General features: G+C 32.2%; 4 protein-coding genes across 8 annotated transcripts; 1 reads left to right on the top strand and 3 right to left on the bottom strand.

Annotated features, from left to right (window-relative positions):
* Window positions 1-613: 613 nt before the first annotated feature.
* On the bottom strand, window positions 614-5,051 carry Tmem63 (transmembrane protein 63). Of its 2 annotated transcripts, none has more exons than XM_018552108.1 (12): window positions 4,812-5,051; window positions 4,215-4,338; window positions 3,899-4,116; window positions 3,528-3,807; window positions 3,308-3,411; window positions 2,980-3,172; window positions 2,594-2,708; window positions 2,329-2,525; window positions 1,762-2,088; window positions 1,382-1,657; window positions 1,051-1,284; window positions 614-814 (listed from the first exon to the last, which is right to left on the bottom strand). In XM_018552108.1, the coding sequence occupies exons 1-12, from the start codon at window positions 4,829-4,831 to the stop codon at window positions 614-616; spliced, it is 2,289 nt and encodes a 762-aa protein (XP_018407610.1). In that variant the 5' UTR covers window positions 4,832-5,051. The 2 variants fall into 2 exon arrangements, with proteins under 2 accessions (XP_018407610.1, XP_018407611.1); XM_018552109.1 differs by lacking the exon at window positions 4,812-5,051 and adding an exon at window positions 4,580-4,615.
* Window positions 5,052-5,142: 91 nt separating this feature from the next.
* Window positions 5,143-12,882, top strand: Gnpnat (glucosamine 6-phosphate N-acetyltransferase). Of its 4 annotated transcripts, none has more exons than XM_018552093.1 (6): window positions 5,143-5,181; window positions 10,737-10,954; window positions 11,246-11,366; window positions 12,180-12,242; window positions 12,321-12,448; window positions 12,516-12,882. In XM_018552093.1, exons 2-6 carry the CDS (start codon window positions 10,940-10,942, stop codon window positions 12,756-12,758), a joined length of 570 nt encoding a protein of 189 aa, XP_018407595.1. In that variant the 5' UTR covers window positions 5,143-5,181; window positions 10,737-10,939; the 3' UTR covers window positions 12,759-12,882. The 4 variants fall into 4 exon arrangements, with proteins under 4 accessions (XP_018407595.1, XP_018407593.1, XP_018407594.1 ...); XM_018552091.1 differs by lacking the exon at window positions 5,143-5,181 and adding an exon at window positions 6,548-6,591 and having other exon boundaries at window positions 10,732-10,954; XM_018552092.1 differs by lacking the exon at window positions 5,143-5,181 and adding an exon at window positions 9,034-9,079 and having other exon boundaries at window positions 10,732-10,954.
* On the bottom strand, window positions 5,986-9,688 carry MCPH1 (Microcephalin). Its single transcript, XM_018552089.1, has 4 exons — window positions 7,680-9,688; window positions 6,806-7,498; window positions 6,459-6,696; window positions 5,986-6,264 (listed from the first exon to the last, which is right to left on the bottom strand). Exons 1-4 carry the CDS (start codon window positions 9,686-9,688, stop codon window positions 5,992-5,994), a joined length of 3,213 nt encoding a protein of 1,070 aa, XP_018407591.1. The 3' UTR covers window positions 5,986-5,991.
* A 479-nt stretch (window positions 12,883-13,361) lies between the features above and the next one.
* Window positions 13,362-18,272, bottom strand: yata (N-terminal kinase-like protein yata). The gene is made up of 13 exons (XM_018552102.1): window positions 18,207-18,272; window positions 17,923-18,127; window positions 17,263-17,409; window positions 17,061-17,189; window positions 16,760-16,971; window positions 16,343-16,433; window positions 15,769-16,251; window positions 15,455-15,676; window positions 14,943-15,195; window positions 14,657-14,827; window positions 14,249-14,529; window positions 13,644-13,752; window positions 13,362-13,555 (listed from the first exon to the last, which is right to left on the bottom strand). The coding sequence occupies exons 2-13, from the start codon at window positions 18,034-18,036 to the stop codon at window positions 13,422-13,424; spliced, it is 2,346 nt and encodes a 781-aa protein (XP_018407604.1). The 5' UTR covers window positions 18,037-18,127; window positions 18,207-18,272; the 3' UTR covers window positions 13,362-13,421.
* Between the last annotated feature and the right edge of the window lie 96 nt (window positions 18,273-18,368).

Here is an 18,368-nt window from a genome sequence, read left to right as displayed (position 1 = left end):
ATAATACAGTTGTAATATTAAAATTTATTAAGTGTAGACATTTCATATTTTTGTACTGCTAGATTTGAAATGATAAGATAGATCTACTTATTCACTTTTTTAAGAAATCTGAAATGAGATTCTTTTTAAGTAACTATTACTTAGTGCAAGCCCTTAAGTTTCATTTATAATTCTTAACATATCTAATTATTATGTAAGTAAATGAAAATTATATTTAAAATTATATTAAATATGTAATTATTTTTATATATACATCACAATTAAGCACTTATTCAGTGAAAAATTTATAAATACAATTATAAATGTAAGTAGACAGTGATGTTAAAATAGTATTTTCCAATTTCTTTTAATTATGTCTGTGCTAACTTAACATGATATAAGAAACGTAAAGAATATATATGATTTGTGCTGCATTTTCCTTAAATTGCATCAGCTCATTAATATTAACAATTAAAATACATTTCTAAATGAGTAACTTTTTACACAAATTACGAAGCATTCTGTAATCTTGCATATATATATATATATATATTGAATATTATATATATATGTATATATATATAATACACACGCGTACACACATACATACATCCATACACACATAAAACAGGTATTAAACTCTCTGTTCACCGCCGTAGTTTTGGTAAAGCTTTGGACTTTCTTGTACAGAGGAAGTGGTACTTGTCGGACTTGGTAAGTTTATTTCTGAATTTGAAGCAGTTGAAATAGTTTCTTCTATGGATATCTGATTCTTTCGCAATACTGGTGCCACGAAATTTTGACCCGTCGAGAGATCCCTTTTTGGTACTGAAGTCTATAATAAAAATAATTAAGAATTAATAATACCCTAAAGTCATATACATTTTTTTAAAAAGGAGATTTTGTTGGAGTATAAATATTTTATCACACACACACGGAATATAAATTATTATATAAAACTCTTAAATTCGCAAAACAACTTTCTTGTTAATAGTGACACAGTACAATTTACAACTTCGAATGAAATTTTCAACAGAAGGATTTCCAGTTAAGCTATTTAAACTATAATACCTTAGGTTTCGATAACGGTAATGTAGCGCCGGTTACCAGGCCTAGAATACTCGCACAAAGGCCAGTGAGTTGCACCGCAGCTAATGAAGACAGACCAACTCTTACCAGGCCTAAGGCTAAAAGAGCAGCTTGCGCTAAAACTGGCGCAGCTCCTGCAGCACCAACTGCCGCTCCAGCTAATTGGCCACCGCCAATGCTTGGTCCATATGCAAAGCATAAATTATGCCTGTCCACCTAATTAAAATGATATTTTCATTAGATGAACACAATTAGGTGGACACATTATAGGTGGATCACAATTATAAGATATTGTTAAATGAAGTTATTTTACCAGATGTTTGACCACTAAATGTAGTAGACCAAAAAGAGTGATTAAGGGACACGCTAGACTGTAGACAGTTGTCATAGTAAAAACTAGCAACAACCACGCATAATGAGCTCCTAATGGAAATTCCCATAGTACCGCTTTTCTAACGTGTATTCTTTCCGCTCGACTACGAGCTGTACAGAGCCTGAAAGTGTATAGCGCGAGTTCCGGAAATCTAACCAATTCTAATCCACTCCCAAGCAAGGCCGCAGTTATGACATAATTTACAAAAAGTGCGCCCTGCAAATTTTATATGAATATTGAAGTATGAAGGAGAAAGATTATGCTTTCTTACTGAATTAACTTAAAATAAATGTGGATTTTTTTACTGTTAGAAATCTTACCTGATCTGGCAAGAATACGCATTCCCATTTTGCCGTATTATTTCGGTCATTCACGGTCCAATCTAGAAATGCTGCAGCACTAGTTAATCCTAAACTAGGTAATATAAGCACCATTAGTAGCAACAGAAGTAACGTTTTCCTCATAACAACACGATTTAAACTGCTTCTTGTCCAATGTCTCACGAGTGATTCGCTTCTTCCGACTAATGCAGGCATTAGAGCAGCTACACTGACCAACAATACAGTAGGCAGAAAAGATGAAAGTACTGGACTAAGAATCTCAATTTCGCCAGTAATTGGCAATTTGGTAATATTTGTCACTATGACCTAAAATTCAAAAAATAAGTTAAAATAAATTAAAATAATTTCTAAAAAATAAATTTTTAAACATTTAAATAAAAATAAAGGAAAGAGATTAAAATATCGAAGATTAAAATAAAATATTTATTGTTTCAAAATGCTATAAGGGTCAGTTTCTTTACTATATGTATATTAAGTGCGTCTTTTTCTTTTTGATATAATTTTCATTGTATAATAATGTACTCTTGTTGAATGAAATTTACTTACAGCTGGTGTAGTAAGGAAAAACAATATAAGCCCCAAAGCGCAATTTATTAATACAGCATTTAGATACCAACATGGCCTGGGAATGCTTAAATTTTCCCAAAATATATCTGATGGCATCGGTGCATAATCCACGATCCACTTTATATTCGGTGAGGACCTCAACTGTTTGCGCATAGTTTTAGCAGCACCGGGTGTCCCTATTAATTATTTATTGTGAATTTTCTTATAATTAAAGAAAACGTTATGTAATATTGTATGAAAATACCTAAAGTTACAAAAGCAACTCCAAGAGTTTTACTAAGTGCCACATTCTTTTCTTCTTCAACTAGTGCTGTTAGTCGTATTTCCTCGTTGATATAAAATTCCTGAGCATCCACTTGCTATAAATACAATGATTTGAATTAAAAATAAGAACTTACATTATACGTATATAAAAAAATCTTAATAATAATATATACACTAGTTATACTCTTTTTGTTCAAAACAAATTAACAATCATAAATAACAGGCAATAAAGAGTCGAACGCTGTTGACAGTGCGAAAAAATTTAATTAATCTTACAATTAACTTGAAGATTATCAGTCGAACGTATATAAAGTAATTAAATTTATACTCATATATGTCCATATCTTATTTTATTGATATATTTACCTTGTTACAACAATATCCAAGAATTTGACCACACGGATAAGGATACATTTTCAAAGGGTCTCTCTTCTTAGCATAACTTTCGCAATATAAACGAGCCTGTTCCACACAATCTCTTTCTTCATCCAATTTTGAAAGACGTCTTATATCATGAGCCAATGTAATATCCTCCACTGTTAAGGTAGGAAATGCTTCTCTGAAAAAAATAACAAATAAAAATAAAGTCAAAGAATAGATTAATAAATTTTTTTTTCAATTTCTTTTAATATCAGTAACAAATATTATCTGCCAAAAAAGAATTTATAATTAGAGAAGATTCTTTTCTACATACTTAAAATATTCGGTAAGTTTCTCAACAGTACATTGTTGTTTCGGTATGTCTGTAATCAATAATGTTCTTGCTACAAATTCTCCAGTGGGCCTAGTATCTCGCACCTGTATCCACAAACACATTCTCACTTGTAATCTTACATAAAACATTCGCATCTTTTAAAAATAAAAAAAAAACAAAATATATCTTTCAATATACATAACTGATTAATTGACAATACCTGTTTTAAACGACGTCTCATAATAAATCCACCGATTGGCAGATAAGATAAGAGCAGTATTGTATACACCCAAAGTCCAAAGGATGTGGGCTCCAGATTTGACAATGTTGTGTGACTAAATGTTGCGCTGTCCCCTGGTAACATGCTTCCGTGAAAATTTATTGGTAGGGCTATGCACAATGATACAATAAGCATCATGGAGGTCAATATGATTAAGCAACGTTCAAACATAATATATAACAATCCATCAGGCCCTGCACGTTGTAATAATTCATCGTCGCTGCAATATTATTTTGAGTAAAACAAGTTATATATTAAAATATAGGAAGACACAAATAATGTTTTCAGTGTATTTGATTGTGAGTACTGACGTAATTTTAAAAGCGGTAATAATCCATGAGAGAAATCCTCTATCCAGCTGAGAGAGTTGAGAATTGACTGAAGCTTCTACATATAAGGGATCAGTGTCTCTGTTTTCATTAATACCATAGAATAGTTCCATCCATCTATTATCAGATTTGTGTAACAGTGCAAGACGTCCATAATTCCATGCTTTCTTACGTAATAAGCCAAATAAAATAACTAAAAGCTGTCAAGAATAATATATTGCATTAGACATTACAGTTTAATTTATTGCCGATAGAGTTCAATTAGATCAATATCTTGCAATTTAAGTAAAAATCTTACCAGAAATCCTATGACATTTAGCAATAGATTCTCAGGTATTCCCGCATATACATCTGTGATTATTGTTCTATTGGATCTGGGCAATGGAATACATGTTTCTGCAGTAGGACTGCTCACTGTAATGCTGCAATACATAAATATTTATTATTATATTGAACAATGATATAATAGTAATCAGTATTTAATTTTCTAATAAAGTGTTATAATGCGATCTATGACAATAACATATTGCATCTATTGTTGTCAACAATATGCATAGGGCAAATCGTGTCTTTTGATAAGCAGCAACGTAATATGCAGTACATTAAAATATGTGTAATCTATTTGAAGAATATGATACAATTGCAAAAAAATGTGCAACGTACTGTTCCATTATTTTACTCGCGCGGACCAAGTGCTTCAAGCATCGTTGTCAATTTCACGCTACGCTCGTGTCGACGTGTACGCGAAAACTAATCGCGATTATACAAACAATGCGAAAGATAAACACGATAAGAGCAGCTGAAGCCCGAAGTGCGACTGATTGTTTCGATAGTGCGTGATCGTGAAGAAAGGAACGAGGGTAATACGCAATTACAGTGCGGTTTTGTCACTCATTTTTCGTAGGTGTAATCCATGGTCGGTCGAGACGCGTGAATCAGTGCACCGTTAAATAAATGCGAAGGTGCATATTAACAAACGCGTGTTAATTTGACACATCGCATCGCATCCCGTGTGTGTCGCTAGAGCTTGCTAGTCACACGCGAAAATACTCCACGAATGTAACTCAGCCTAACCTGAGTCCGTTCCTTGTACGTAATAGTACCGCGAAACGTCATTTCGACAGCACGCACATAAACAGACATCCACGTGTGCGTTTCGTCATGCAAGGAAGAACACAAATGAATCTTAATTGAACTTACTTGTCATTTTACACTTGGGTAATGTTATCTTTTAAAAAACAAAGTGCAAGCATTTGTAATTTATGGTAAGATAAGACAGTTACAGTATGTGTGTTTTAACTCGATAAAAAATATATAATAGTGTGAATTTTTTATTGGATTTATTGCGTTACAGAACAAATATAAAATGAGGTACATTGAGAATGACAGATATCTTAAAGTTTAGAGCAAGATTATATAAAAACTATAATTATAACATATATTTCTTATATTATTTGTATATAAATGATTGTAATGTATGATTTGTAGTGATAGAGATAAATAATATTGTATACCTAAAAAAAATATTTATAACATTATAATTAATGTTTCTCAGTCTCTCTCTGATATAATATCTATAATAGTTAATGTTTCTTAACTTACTTTCATTGATAAAATAACTCCTTGCTTTATACAGTTGTTATATAAATTAAAATATTAAATACTTTATATTAGAGATGCATAAAAAAAAATCACTGAATATCCGATCAGATAGTGAAAAATAGATAATACCGGATATTTTCTAAATATATTCAGAGCATCCCTTATTTATATATTCTTTACATAAAGAAGTATAAATGAACTATAACGTAATAACTTAATTTGTTATATATGAACTTCTTTCATAATTTTTTTTGATAATATATAATATGAATAAATGAATAATAGTACTATATATATATATATATATATATATATTAATATTGTGAAAATATAATATAAATATTTTTCTCATAATCTCTGTAAACTATTAGATAAAAAATAATTATTTAATGTACAATGTCTGTCATACACACACTTTGTAATATAGTCATATAAATCTTCAATTTGTATGAAATTTAGCAGGTACTTTCAGTCTATTTCGTATTACTCCATTGATAAAGTTTAGTCGATTGTAGTTCACCCGTTGTAATAGAATCTATAACCCAGGTTTCTTTTAGGCCATTTGTGCCAATAATAATTTTAGCAAGCTTGGTATTCTCGGTAATGTGCCCGCCTGCAGTCTTTATAAGCTCCTTAAGCTTATCACATGGTAATGTAGTTTTGTTCTCAACGTATATGAATCCACATGCGCCAAACAATTCTGGGATATATGAGGGTCCAAATAATTGTCTGTCTTTCCGATTTTCCTGCACAAAACACAAAAATACCTATATTATATATGATATACGAGTAGATTTATATCCTACATTTGTTATGTATTGTAGGTAGAGTATAAGTCGAGACTAGTCATTTCAGTTAGTCAGTTAAAATAGTGTAAGTTAAGCTATAAAAGGAATAATTAAGGTAGTTCCATTCTATATTCATGTATATGTTGTCTTACCTGTACAGCTTTAGAGAAATGTTTCATCTCATACGTCTCTGGATTCAGCCAACCGTTGTTTTCCAAGGATTTCAGAATCCACTCTAAAGTAACAAGCCAACAGCCCCTTATTATACCACGGAGAAGATTCACGGTACGCACACCTGTACTCACAACGTGAGTCGTCCGTCTTGATACATTCAACTCCAACTGTGCTGCACCAAGTGATTTGACGATACTCTTTACCAAACTTTTATCCCTATACACAAAATATGAAATATTACAATTTTGACGTGAAATAAGATCGAAAATTATTCCGATTTAAAAATAAAGATTAGAAGCGCTTAGAGAAAAGTTATGATGATTACTCTTTTGATAATCCGGTTGTTACAATGATGATCTTTTGGGACTTGTATTTGTTCCATTGAGTAGATGTTGTGCGACATTCTACAAAATCATCTAAGGAATCTCTATTTTCTATTGAATTATTGTCTTTATTCTGTCTATTTTGTAATATATTAAACACCTTTTCGTCGGCAAATTTCTTGATAAAGATCTTCTTGCTGATAACCTTTTTCGGTTTTCGCGTTTTCTTATTTTTTTTAATCTCATTTTCAGGCATATCGCAATCACTATCTGATTGCATTTGTGCGCTTGAGGTATTATGCTTGATATTATTTATATTCTTGGAACGTATTGATTTTCTTTTTGGAAGTTTTTTCTTCATTCGTTTGTTTAGTTTTATAGACGTCGATTTCTCGGGTGTCATACACTTCCTTTCCTCTATCGGAGAGATTGAATATTGAGAAATTTGAGTAAGTGGTAATAATCTTCTTCTGTTCCTTTTTACTGGAGTACATTTCGTGTTTTGTACAACTATATTTTCGCCTGTTTCAGATTTTGTTACGTCGGATGTACTTTCGATGACCGTCAATTGATTTAGAATAACGAAAGGATTCTGCCGATTCTGGCTAAGTGTATCTTCCAAAATAACTGAGTTAGTTTCTATTGTTTTTTGCATTTCAGTCGACATACGCATTTCATTTAAAACTTTTGAATGCCTAATAATATAAAAAAAATATTAATTAATAACTAATACAAATAATATTAATAATAACTAATACAAATAATAATAAATAATAATAGTATTAATTTATTAAATAATACTATGTAAATCATATAGTAATAACATTTCAAAGTATATATTTTTAACATGATTTGTATTTACATTTATATACTTACAAAGCAAATGATTGAGTTTTATCATCTTTTTCTTTATTTTCTAATGAATCTAAATTGCTGTCACAGGTGATATTATCATCCAAATGCTTCGTTTTATATTTTAATTGTGATCTGAACAAAACCGAGCGACTTATTGGATACGGAGTTCCCTCCACATAACTGTAGCTGTTTTCATTGTTACTTGAGCGTCTTTTGTCTTCATCCTTCGTTTTAGAAACTTTCGATTTATCTTTATGAGAAATTTCATTTCTCATAGAGATATTTCTCAATCTCTCAATTAAACTAATATTTTCCAAAGAGTCTATATCATTCATTTCTTTATTTTCTGTTGATGAACATTCCATATTCATACTTGAATGATCTTTATCATTCTTATCGCTTCTTCTTCGCCATGTTTTGCGCATAGAATCTACCGATGTATTTATTTGCAACGAAGTTCGAACCGTATTTGTACTTTCGCGTTGATCATTTAAAACTATTGATGTTTTATTATTAGCTTCGAAATCTTGATTTACATTGTCCATTCTGTGTTCGCTTGGTTTTCGAAAGTTCCTTGTTTTGCTAGTTTCTGTCACAGCATCCAATGAAGTATTTACATTTAAAGATGATCGAATTGTGTCACTGTTATCAGATGCAGACATATCACAGCATTCTTCGTTTTGACATTTAGTTTTATCGTCGTGTTCATGTGGTTGCAATACATTACTTGCAGTAATTTCGTTTACATAATGTCCAACATCTTCTAATCTCGAACTTCTAATTCCTGTTTTGTTTCGCTTTATACTTTCTTTTTTAGATTGCTCTTTCTTACTGTTTTCGTTATAGTTATTCATGTATGGGGGAGAATTCCTAGTTTGTACAGACACGCGTTTTTTTTCACTTATATGAATGCCTCCATGTACTTCTGTCATCTCCATTGATATTACTTTAGTCGTTGTGTGTGTGGCACGAGATGCATCCACATTATTGGTAATTCCTTTTCCACCTGTTACATTATCCTCAATGAAAGTAGAAGAAACAATAGGTGTTTCTGTGTTAAAACTCTGAATGGAATGTACGGTCGAGAATGTGTTGTTCAGGTTTTCAAACTTATTTTGAGAATGCAATTTAGATCTTCTGAGCAAACTGAGTCTTTTGTTACTGCTGCTTAATATAGGACTGCCGCTGCTTTCATTTGCTTGTGTTAGAGAGTGTAATGGAAAGTTTTTCTTCAGAATAACATCTTGGATAATTCTACATTTTGTTTGTTCTTCTACCTGTTTGTCCTCCTCAATGAACAATCGTCTTTGAGTCAATCTAGATTTATCTACAGTTTTCTCGAGACTTCTCCGTCTGGCATTACTTGTTGGTGTAGCAACAATATTGGAGTATTGAGCCTCTCTTTGCTGATCGTTCACACTGTGAGTATATTGTTGATGTTCCCTGGCTGCTTTCTCTTTCAGGTCAGTCATGTCTAGCACAACTGTTTCGGTTTCAGTATTTGGATTATGGATACTGTTTGCAAAACGATCTTCCTTATTTCCTAATATGTTCGTAATTTTTACAGAAAGTTCGTTCTCTTTGTCAAATATCTGTTTGGTTTTGGATAAGATTGCATCTTTCAAACGATTGCAACTTGTTTCTAGATAGTGTTCTTTGGTACTTACATCCTCTAGATTTATTGTAAGATGTTTTAGCTGCATTTCTTTGTTTATTTGAATGGAATTATCACTGTTATTATCTATAGTATTGTCCGTATAATTTATGGCTCGCATATCTTTGTTATCAAAATCAAATTCGTGATTCTTCTCATACATACTTTTCTTCCTTGACAATGTTTTGACAGTTTGCATGTCCATTCTTCCTCTATCATTCTCTATTTCTGTTCTCCAGAGAGAACCATTACCAGAATCTGTTAGATTCTCGCTATGACTCAAGTTGACTTTCAGAGAAGTACGTCGACGATTATTGAAACTATCATCTTCATCAGACGTATCCGACGCAAATATCTTTCTTTTATTGTAACTCATCGTTGACCTGCGTATCATATAAATTGTAGAAACGTTAATTACATTTATATTCACATTAATTTATATTATACATAATTGTTACGTACTTATGTTAAAAATATTAACACGTTGAAGAATAGATTACGCTATTCAAACGTTCTAAGGAATTTAAGGGATACCTTCACATGATATTATCATTCAAATTTTTTTCGTAAACAATGAATATTAGTTATTACCACACACAACTACTTTTATTCAAAATTGTTATTCAAAATATTAATTAATTTTTACTTCGAAGTAACTTTACTCCGTTTTTGTATTTGTAGGACCGTGATCATGTGGCTTGGCTGCATGTGGCGTCGCCATAAACAAAAAAGTATAAACTCTCGTGTTGGAAGAAACCCAGCTCGATTTTGAGACAGAATTTCTTACGCTTCTGCGCAGATTCCCAAACGGCCATTAAAACATTTGCTCCGCGGTAATTTTGAAGTGACATGTTGTGAATTATCCATGAGAATTATTTCCAACATCGACGAGATATATCTATGTATTGAAGATCGTTGATTTTGCGGAAATTCGCGTCACTGTAAAAACTTAAGTTATTAAGAGTAAGAAATTGATAATATAATACTAACTTTATGATTTATTAATTACACCTAATTCAAATAACCATATGATGGGTGTAGGGCTTCGCGTTCCGATTGACTGTAAGAAATATATATGCACAATAACACCTAGGTTTCTTCCAACGTGGATTGTCTACTCCAAATATTAGATTGCGCTTATACGATAGATTGATTATTAGAAATTAGCCAATCATAGCTATTATTCTGAATAATAGAATGATTATGGTTAGCCATTTCATAACAACAAATGTATTAAATGGAGACCTATTCTTTTTAGCTGAACTTCTTACACGATTCTTTTTTCTTTTTTCTTCAACGTGGAAAGAAAAGAAAGAAAAATGAACCGTGCAAGAACTTTGATTAAAAGGAATCTCCGATTAAGGCCGATATTTCATGTGTCGGTCGATAAGGCTTTTCAAGCTTGTTGATTGGCTACAGAACAGCTGCTCATGAGCAGGTGCAATCGTCGTTTGCACACCAACACCACAGACCCACACACGGATACACGGTGAGAAAAGCTGGTTGAAGTGACAGGCAGTGAACAGCGTGGTGAAATCCTTCCACCATGAGTGAACAGGCACGCACAGGCACACAGTGCAGGCACTGACAAGTTAACGTGTGAGCCGCGAAAGAGTGTGCAAGAAACATGAACAGAACGCAGGTACAGTGGCCATACGTTAGCATTTTTTCCTTGCGAGACTGTGACCTTGCATGTAATATAGGATTCACCGATTTTCTAATTTTTTAATAATTTTTTAATAATAAAGTCGTGTATTTAAGAAAAAAAAATTTTGCCGCTTTATTAAATTAAAGAGCTGATAACAGAAGAGACGCCGTACAGTCAATTTACGAAAATATATACCTTTACCAAATATATAAAGCCGCGTAATAATAATAATATTTTTGTTATGAAAACAGAAAAGAAAATGTAACGCTTCCTCTGATTGTGTAGGAAAAATCTGTCGATGAGGATGAAAGTAATCTCTTCAATCCCACTATATTGGATAGATTGCCGATATCGCACGTTGCTGGGTTACTTATAAGACCGCTAAAGAGTACAGATTACGACAAAGGTAACTGGATGTTGTATGCTACTCCAGTAAACACGAGAATGGAATTGAAATGCATTCAGATTTTCAGAAATACGCATTCGCGTACGCGTTAAAAAATTCTTTTCAATCCGAATACATTTTTATTCATTTATAGGAATTGTATGAAGTACATTTCTATATCTTTCATTCTTAAAATAATATCTGCTCTTTCTGTGCATTGTCAATATTGCTCAATTTAAACTTCTGAATAGAAAATGTAATTTTTTAGTCTAAATTTAATAAAAAAAACTTTTTATGTAGTTGAATTCAATAGACTTAAAAGCTTAAAATATGCATAAAAATGTCATTCAATTTTAATCTATTCTCTATTACTATTATAGATACAAAAGGGATGGGGAAGGGTAGAGGGAGAGAGAGAGAGAGAGAGAGAAAAGAGGGAGGAGAATAAAAATAATTTACTGTAAATTTTTTTAACTGAACATGTATCATTTATATAAATATTTGTATATTTTATATAATAATATTATAATGGCCCTGCACACAATGGAAGAAATATTAAAAACAGGAATAAATATTAAAACTAAAAAAAGAATAAAAATTTAGACAAGTAAATAAATAAGAATAGAGATTAAACATAATGCGCTGTGAGATATAAGGTATATTATACATTATATTTTATTTGTATGTTTATTAATTTTTTAATTGCTATTTATAATTTTCTTAGTCTAATGTTTAATATTGTATTTATTCTTGTTCCTAATTTTTTTTCCATTATACAGAGGACCTGTTCAATTTTTTTTTGTGAATAATTCAATTATTTATGAAATCTTGTAGGTTTTTTAGTCCTTCTATCACAATTGACAGATGTTGGAAATGTCACCAAGGAACAATTTTTAAGTAAGTTTTTATAATTGGAGATTAGATTCTGTAAATAACCAAACTAAACTAATTATACTTTCTTTGTTCTCTATTTAGATAGATTCTATAGCATGAAGACCGCTGGTGGTTACTATGTTGTCGTCATCGAAGATGTAAATTCTGGAAAAGTGATAGCATGCGCGTCTTTAGTTGTAGAGCAGAAATTTATTCATAATTGTAGCTTGGTACGTAATTCCGCACATTCTTCAAAAAATAGAAATAAATAATCCTATATGTGTATATTTTTTATAGCGAGGACGCCTGGAAGACGTAGTGGTTAACAATAATTACAGAGGGAAATCATTGGGAAAATTAGTAGTTTCGATCGTAGTGCAATTAGCCCGTTATTTTCGCTGTTACAAATTATCCTTGGACTGCGTAGATCGTCTGGTGCCATTCTACGAGAACATAGGCTTCAAAAAGGAAACTAATAATGCCAATTATCTCAATATGCGCTTCCATGGTGAAAATGCCACTGAACAATCTCATTTATAGTAACTGATTTATCGTTGCTTTATCTGTATGTATCGGCAATCAAGTACTTATCCACAGTACAGCATACATATGAAAAAACCGAACTGAAATATTACAACCTGAATTATATTAAGTTTAAAAGAGATAGATAACAAATATTCCTTGTAATTTGTTCTCTCTATGAAGAGAATCTCATTACTAAAAAAATTTATTTTAAAAATTGATGCTTTTTTGTGTATAAGAGAACTCGTATTAACATTTGTATGAACTAAAATAAATTATTTTATATTATAATTATTTTACATTTTTTACATATTAACATAAGTATGTTAATATGTAAAAACAAACAATCGTTTGCATGCACGCGCGTGCATATTCGTGCAATTTGGAAAAATGGATCCTATATATAAAATATACTGTCGCATTACATTAGAGACTGTATATATAGGTTGTAAAAAATAATTGTTAAATAAAATAATTAACTTTTACTTAACACATATATATGTATATTTTTTCATGCATATAATGTTAATAAATAATATTGTAGAAAATGTTTTTGGATGAACCTCTTTCTTATACATTAGATAAGATTTACAGAAAATACTTTCATCATATTACTTGCAATATTTAATTTGTTTAATGTACAATAGAATGATTAACATACGGCGCGTTTACTTGATTTACTTAAATCTTTTTCGCAGCTGGATTAGCTCGTAATTTCACTGCTCGTTTTGCCTCCATTTGCCTTTGCCTGGCCAATTTGCGCTCTTCTCTCTTCCTTCTGGCTTCTTCGTATTTACTATTTCCACTAGGAACGCCTATATAAAAGAAAATTTACTCAATATCATATAATAAAACTATAATAAAACGAAATTTGAGTATATTCAGAAATTAAGTTAGATATACTTGGTTGCTCTAAGGGCTGAATATCTTCGAGAGACTGAAACTCCGAATCTTCCCATCCAACTTCGGAAGAATCATTTTTGTCTTGAACACCTTGGGTTGCTTCTTCCTCCTATAATCCGAATGTTTTTTTCTGATGACGATATCAAATTATCCGACTGTTCGAATTAATTATTCTCGTTATCTATTCATGTTTGTGTATTCATGTGCATATAGAGATATTCCAAAATTTGCATATTGCAGTAATATTAAATTCAGAATCAATTTCTCTTTAACAAAAATTGGCAACATTATTTTTACTTAATATTTAATATTAAATATTTACTTATCTAAATTTTACAACAAAACTATATTTTTAGCCTAACATTCACTCTTTATTTTCTTCAATCGCTTATAATTTAAATAATGTTAATGCACTGAAATATTTTTATTAAACAAAAAATGGGCTCTTAGATTAATCGAAGAGAATTTTGTTATTCTAAACTTATTGTTAAAATTTATGCCTCTATACGTTCGTATAGCTCGCATTAACATATCAGGTTTGATAGGATATAAGAACCTTGATTGTGTGTAGCATAAAAATGTCATAAAATTCCAAGTAAACAAACCGGTTCTTCCTCAAGGCTGGTCCACTGTTCATTAGCTTTAGGGGAGTGGCCGGACGGTGATATACTACTGGCTGGATTCAATGGCACCGATGACGTAGCGGTGGATTGTTGCTCCATATCTCCCCAGTTATCGGCATCCCAACAATCCCAATCGCAATCGGAATTTGTATTTTGAGTGTTTTGCGTATCGTGCTCGTGATCGGGATCGAGGGAAGTCATGCTTGTCGCGCTGCTCGTCGTGGCAGTAGTGCTAGCGCTACTCTGGGAGCTGCTAGCTTGTTCTAAAATAATTAAATAAAAACATATTAATATAATAATACATAAGGGAATAAATGTATTACTAAACAAGTTATTAGATAGAGCAAAAAAATGTCTACGAGCATAAAAGTAAAGAGGATTAATGCTAACCTAAGGAAGCAGGTTTATTTAACAAGATTCTAGATGTGCTATGAGCATTTGATGATTTTGGTGTATCTGACTGACTACGATAGAATTTTGCTGTGACTGCCGTAACGGCCCATCCGGCCCATGTCGCCGCGGCATTGCTGAGACTAGGTGTTGCAGTATTCACGTCCGCCTCTGCAAATATTTTAGTAACATTAAAATTTAATTTTTTTTTTTTCTTTCAAAGTATTTTCGAAAAATAGCCGTGAAGTATGTATTGTGAAATCCTAGTATTGTATGCAATGCTCACCCATTGATTCGCGAAGACCAGGATCTTCGGAAACTGTCTCAAGCTTTGATAAAAAACCTCGAATGATACGGAATGCATTGTCTCGTACACCCTTATCCACATCCGTGGTAAGCGGACATAAAGCCGGTAAAATGCGATTTGCGACTTCTTGCAGAAGGAAATATTGCTGCGTAGCGGCTAGAGCTAGTATACTCGCAATTCTGGCCGGAGGAAAAGAATCGCGAGTTCCACGAATAAACGCGCCAATTAATACCTAAAATTATTTTTATTAACTGATTTAATAATATTTCATAAACACATGATAAATTGTGATATTTATTAAATTATAAATTGGTTTATCGTTTCTTGTAAATATTGATTTTAAAAAAATAGAGGGTATGATTTAAAATACATGTAAAGGGTTTATCCTGATCAATAAAAATCTAAAAAAAAAATGTATGAGAGAAGCAGATGTCTATTAAAAAATACAAGAATATTGTGTTAAAAAATTAAACAAAAAGGGTTGACGATACCTTCTGTCTTATCTGAGGGTGAAGATGTTGAGCAATTTTTCCAAGGCAAACTGTGGTATTTGTGCGAATACCGCCTTGTTCGTCTTTCGACTGAAGTTTCGCAAAGTATCTTAAAGTCTCGACATTAAGATTATTATAATCTAACTTTGGTGCTAAATGTACGACTGATCTTATCGTTTCTTCCCTGATTGCCGGGTTTGTATCAAGAAAGCCCCTTGCTACCTACAAAAAATACACATTTAACATATATAAAATAATTTCAGTTTTTGTTTAAAATAATAGATAAAATATAATATCCAATAGAGCTCTTTTACCTGAGGAAAAATGGCTTCATTAACAGTAGCTGATTGCAAGTGGTCGACGAATCGGTCTAATTGTTGCAGCAATCGTAATCTCGTCGCTCTGTCATTTGATGCGAATAATTTAACGACACAGGGCACCACTCGACGTTGATACTCGGCGTCTGGTAACTGAGAACCCAGTTGCAGCAACGGCGGTAATACGGCACTTCCGGCGTCCCCAAATTCGAAAGCAGCCAGTAACTGCGGCAGAATTTTGTACCTGCCAACGCCATCAGGAAACGAGTCCAATTGTGTCGCCAATTGCGAAAAGAATCGTCCTTTCTCTCCTCTTTCCTTCATCTGGATCTCTTCCAGAAATAAAAGAGCATCAACAAGATTGTTCTTAAAAAAACCACCGTTACTGCGACAACGCGCTATCACGTCTGCGGGATTTGGTCTTCCGTCTGGATTAGCTCCCGTCAATTCTCGATATACTGTCGTTATTTGCTTCGGAATCTTCAACAATAAAAAAGTATACATGCATAAAGATGTAGGAGATTACAGTTCGATAAAAAAAAACGAAACATGAAACAAATGGACAACTTACTTGACCTGTGATTTTAAGTTGCGAAGTGGTATTGAGGGTGCCATTGTACGTTTCCCATATCAGACAACCAAGTCCCCACATGTCAACTGAACTATTATTTATTTATTTATTAGTTTTATATTGCAAATATTACATTCAAATGTGTTTTTTGTAAACTTCTACCATATTATATTATTTCAATTATATCTACTAGCAAAAATTGCTGTTTCAAAATTGACTATTAGTACTAAAAATCTATAATGCACATAATGTAAATTAAAGAGACTTTCAGCGCTGGCAGTAAATTTGGAATGCAGGTAATACAGTAATTTTATCTTTGTCTAACATTGGCAAACAACGAAGACATAGTGATTCACTGTGTTTCATTGTATAATCTCTCTTGCTGGAAAGCACCTATTGTTAAATATCATTATTTACCATTTAGTTGCAGGCTTTGAACTTTCTTTAGCTTCTGGTGGTTGATATACTTGGAAAATAGAAGGTAAGAAATTGTATGGCGTGTCCACAGCTGTCATGTATTCAACCCCACCAAGTTTCCATTCTCCGCTCTCTTCATTAACAAACACTGTCCACAGATTGACATTATTATGTCGTAAATTCCCATCGTTATTTAAGAAGTTAAGTGCCCTCTGCCATCAAATCGAAGTAACATGTATTATAGATCTTTCTCATGTGTCGAATTCTCTGACATGACCTATGATATTTCTTTTATACATACTGTGATTTGAAATATGCCCCAAGAGTAGTATAATTCCTTCTTAGACTCATTTTCTGAATTGCACTTTTGTGTCAAGCGGTTGTACAATGGTTCTACACGCTCTGTGGCCAAGTAAACCATTTTGTCAGTCTGAAGTAATAAAACACAAATTACATTTTTACACAAAAAATATACCACTACTGTAAGCCAATATAATTCATACCTCGAGACTATCAAGATATGCAAGTATACTTGGATGTCTGAGCGTCTTGAGTCTTTTCACAGCCGAACGAGCAATATCTAGTTGTTGTTCTCCACCATTTTTAACATCAAAGACAAAAACTGAAACATCCTCACCTGTTGTGGTACCCTGTGGAAGATCTTACAAGGATAAAAACAATATTTTTATCAATTAGAAAAAAAATAAATTCTTGCCATTATTAATTCGTCACCTTTTGTAAATTACAAAGTGACAAACTATAACATTTGGATGCTTTTCATTTGGTGATACAAGTTGAACTCAAATGTCATCTGTCCTTGTTACATATTGAATGTCAAAAAAGATAGAATGATGTTTTTATTCGAAGCTAATCTATAATGTGCTCCTTGCTTTCTATTTCTTGTCTTTTTCAAAATCAATTTCTATCTTATGTAATAAAAAATAAAGAGAAGAGGCTAAAAGCCAGAGGTAAAAAATAGTAAAAATAAACAATAAAGAGAATATTATAGATTAGGCTTTAAAGTTGACAAACTTGTATATATTGATAAAATAGTTGCAAAGAAAAAACAAGAAGTAAAAATTAAGAAACAGGAAGCAAAAATACATTATAGATTAACCTTTAGTGCTTCTGTAGTGTCATTCTCGCATCCATAATTGAATTACCTTTCTTTTAGCCCTGTGTATTGTCCAAATGCTTTTGTTATCCAAACCAGAAACAGGCTCCCCGATGTCGTACGGGAAATCCTTGGCAGGATCTCTCGAGAAGAAGGACCACATCGTGGGGCTTATACTTTTATCTACACATACAGCAGACCACACTCAACCTTCAAAGTGACATATCATTGGCACTGACAGCAATGCATCAGAACTGCAAAAGTACAAAAGTCATTGTTTTTTCAGCATTGCAAACGCAAGAACATGGTGAAAAAATTATCAATTTATGGCACCTCATTCTCTATTATTCATCAACAAACAATTCCAATGCAATTCAACGCAAATTCGAAATGGAGGTTAAGTGACAAATCCGAGGAAAGAAAAAACGAACGAATCCGACTAAGTTTTTCGTCTAAGAAATGAGTTTAGAATTGTTTATCCAAAAAAAATGAAGA

The sequence above is a fragment of the Cyphomyrmex costatus genome, unplaced genomic scaffold, assembly GCF_001594065.2.
Source record: "Cyphomyrmex costatus isolate MS0001 unplaced genomic scaffold, Ccosl1.0 scaffold154, whole genome shotgun sequence".
Lineage (NCBI taxonomy): Eukaryota > Metazoa > Arthropoda > Insecta > Hymenoptera > Formicidae > Cyphomyrmex > Cyphomyrmex costatus.
The sequence above is the reverse complement of the archived record's forward strand: the minus strand, read 5'-3'. Positions and strand labels throughout refer to the sequence as shown.

Bases quoted from the DNA above. Each gene is read 5' to 3' on its own strand.
- Tmem63 (XM_018552108.1), bottom strand. From the start codon at position 4,831: ATGGATTACACCTACGAAAA. The intron at 4,339-4,811 runs ATGAGTGACAAA...TATGTATTGCAG, and splicing joins ATGGATTACACCTACGAAAA to CATTACAGTGAGCAGTCCTA. The intron at 815-1,050 runs GTATTATAGTTT...TTTTTATTATAG, and splicing joins TACCGTTATCGAAACCTAAG to ACTTCAGTACCAAAAAGGGA.
- MCPH1 (XM_018552089.1), bottom strand. From the start codon at position 9,688: ATGAGTTACAATAAAAGAAAGATATTTGCGTCGGATACGTCTGATGAA. The intron at 7,499-7,679 runs GTAAGTATATAA...TTATATTATTAG, and splicing joins AAAACTCAATCATTTGCTTT to GCATTCAAAAGTTTTAAATG. The intron at 6,265-6,458 runs GTAAGACAACAT...TGTTTTGTGCAG, and splicing joins ATTTCTCTAAAGCTGTACAG to GAAAATCGGAAAGACAGACA.
- Gnpnat (XM_018552093.1), top strand. The intron at 11,367-12,179 runs GTAACTGGATGT...GAAATCTTGTAG, and splicing joins GAGTACAGATTACGACAAAG to GTTTTTTAGTCCTTCTATCA. The intron at 12,243-12,320 runs GTAAGTTTTTAT...TTCTCTATTTAG, and splicing joins CACCAAGGAACAATTTTTAA to ATAGATTCTATAGCATGAAG.
- yata (XM_018552102.1), bottom strand. From the start codon at position 18,036: ATGTGGTCCTTCTTCTCGAGAGATCCTGCCAAGGATTTCCCGTACGAC. The intron at 17,410-17,922 runs GTAATTCAATTA...GATCTTCCACAG, and splicing joins TACACAGGGCTAAAAGAAAG to GGTACCACAACAGGTGAGGA. The intron at 15,196-15,454 runs GTATCGTCAACC...AAATAATTTTAG, and splicing joins ACCCTCAGATAAGACAGAAG to GTATTAATTGGCGCGTTTAT.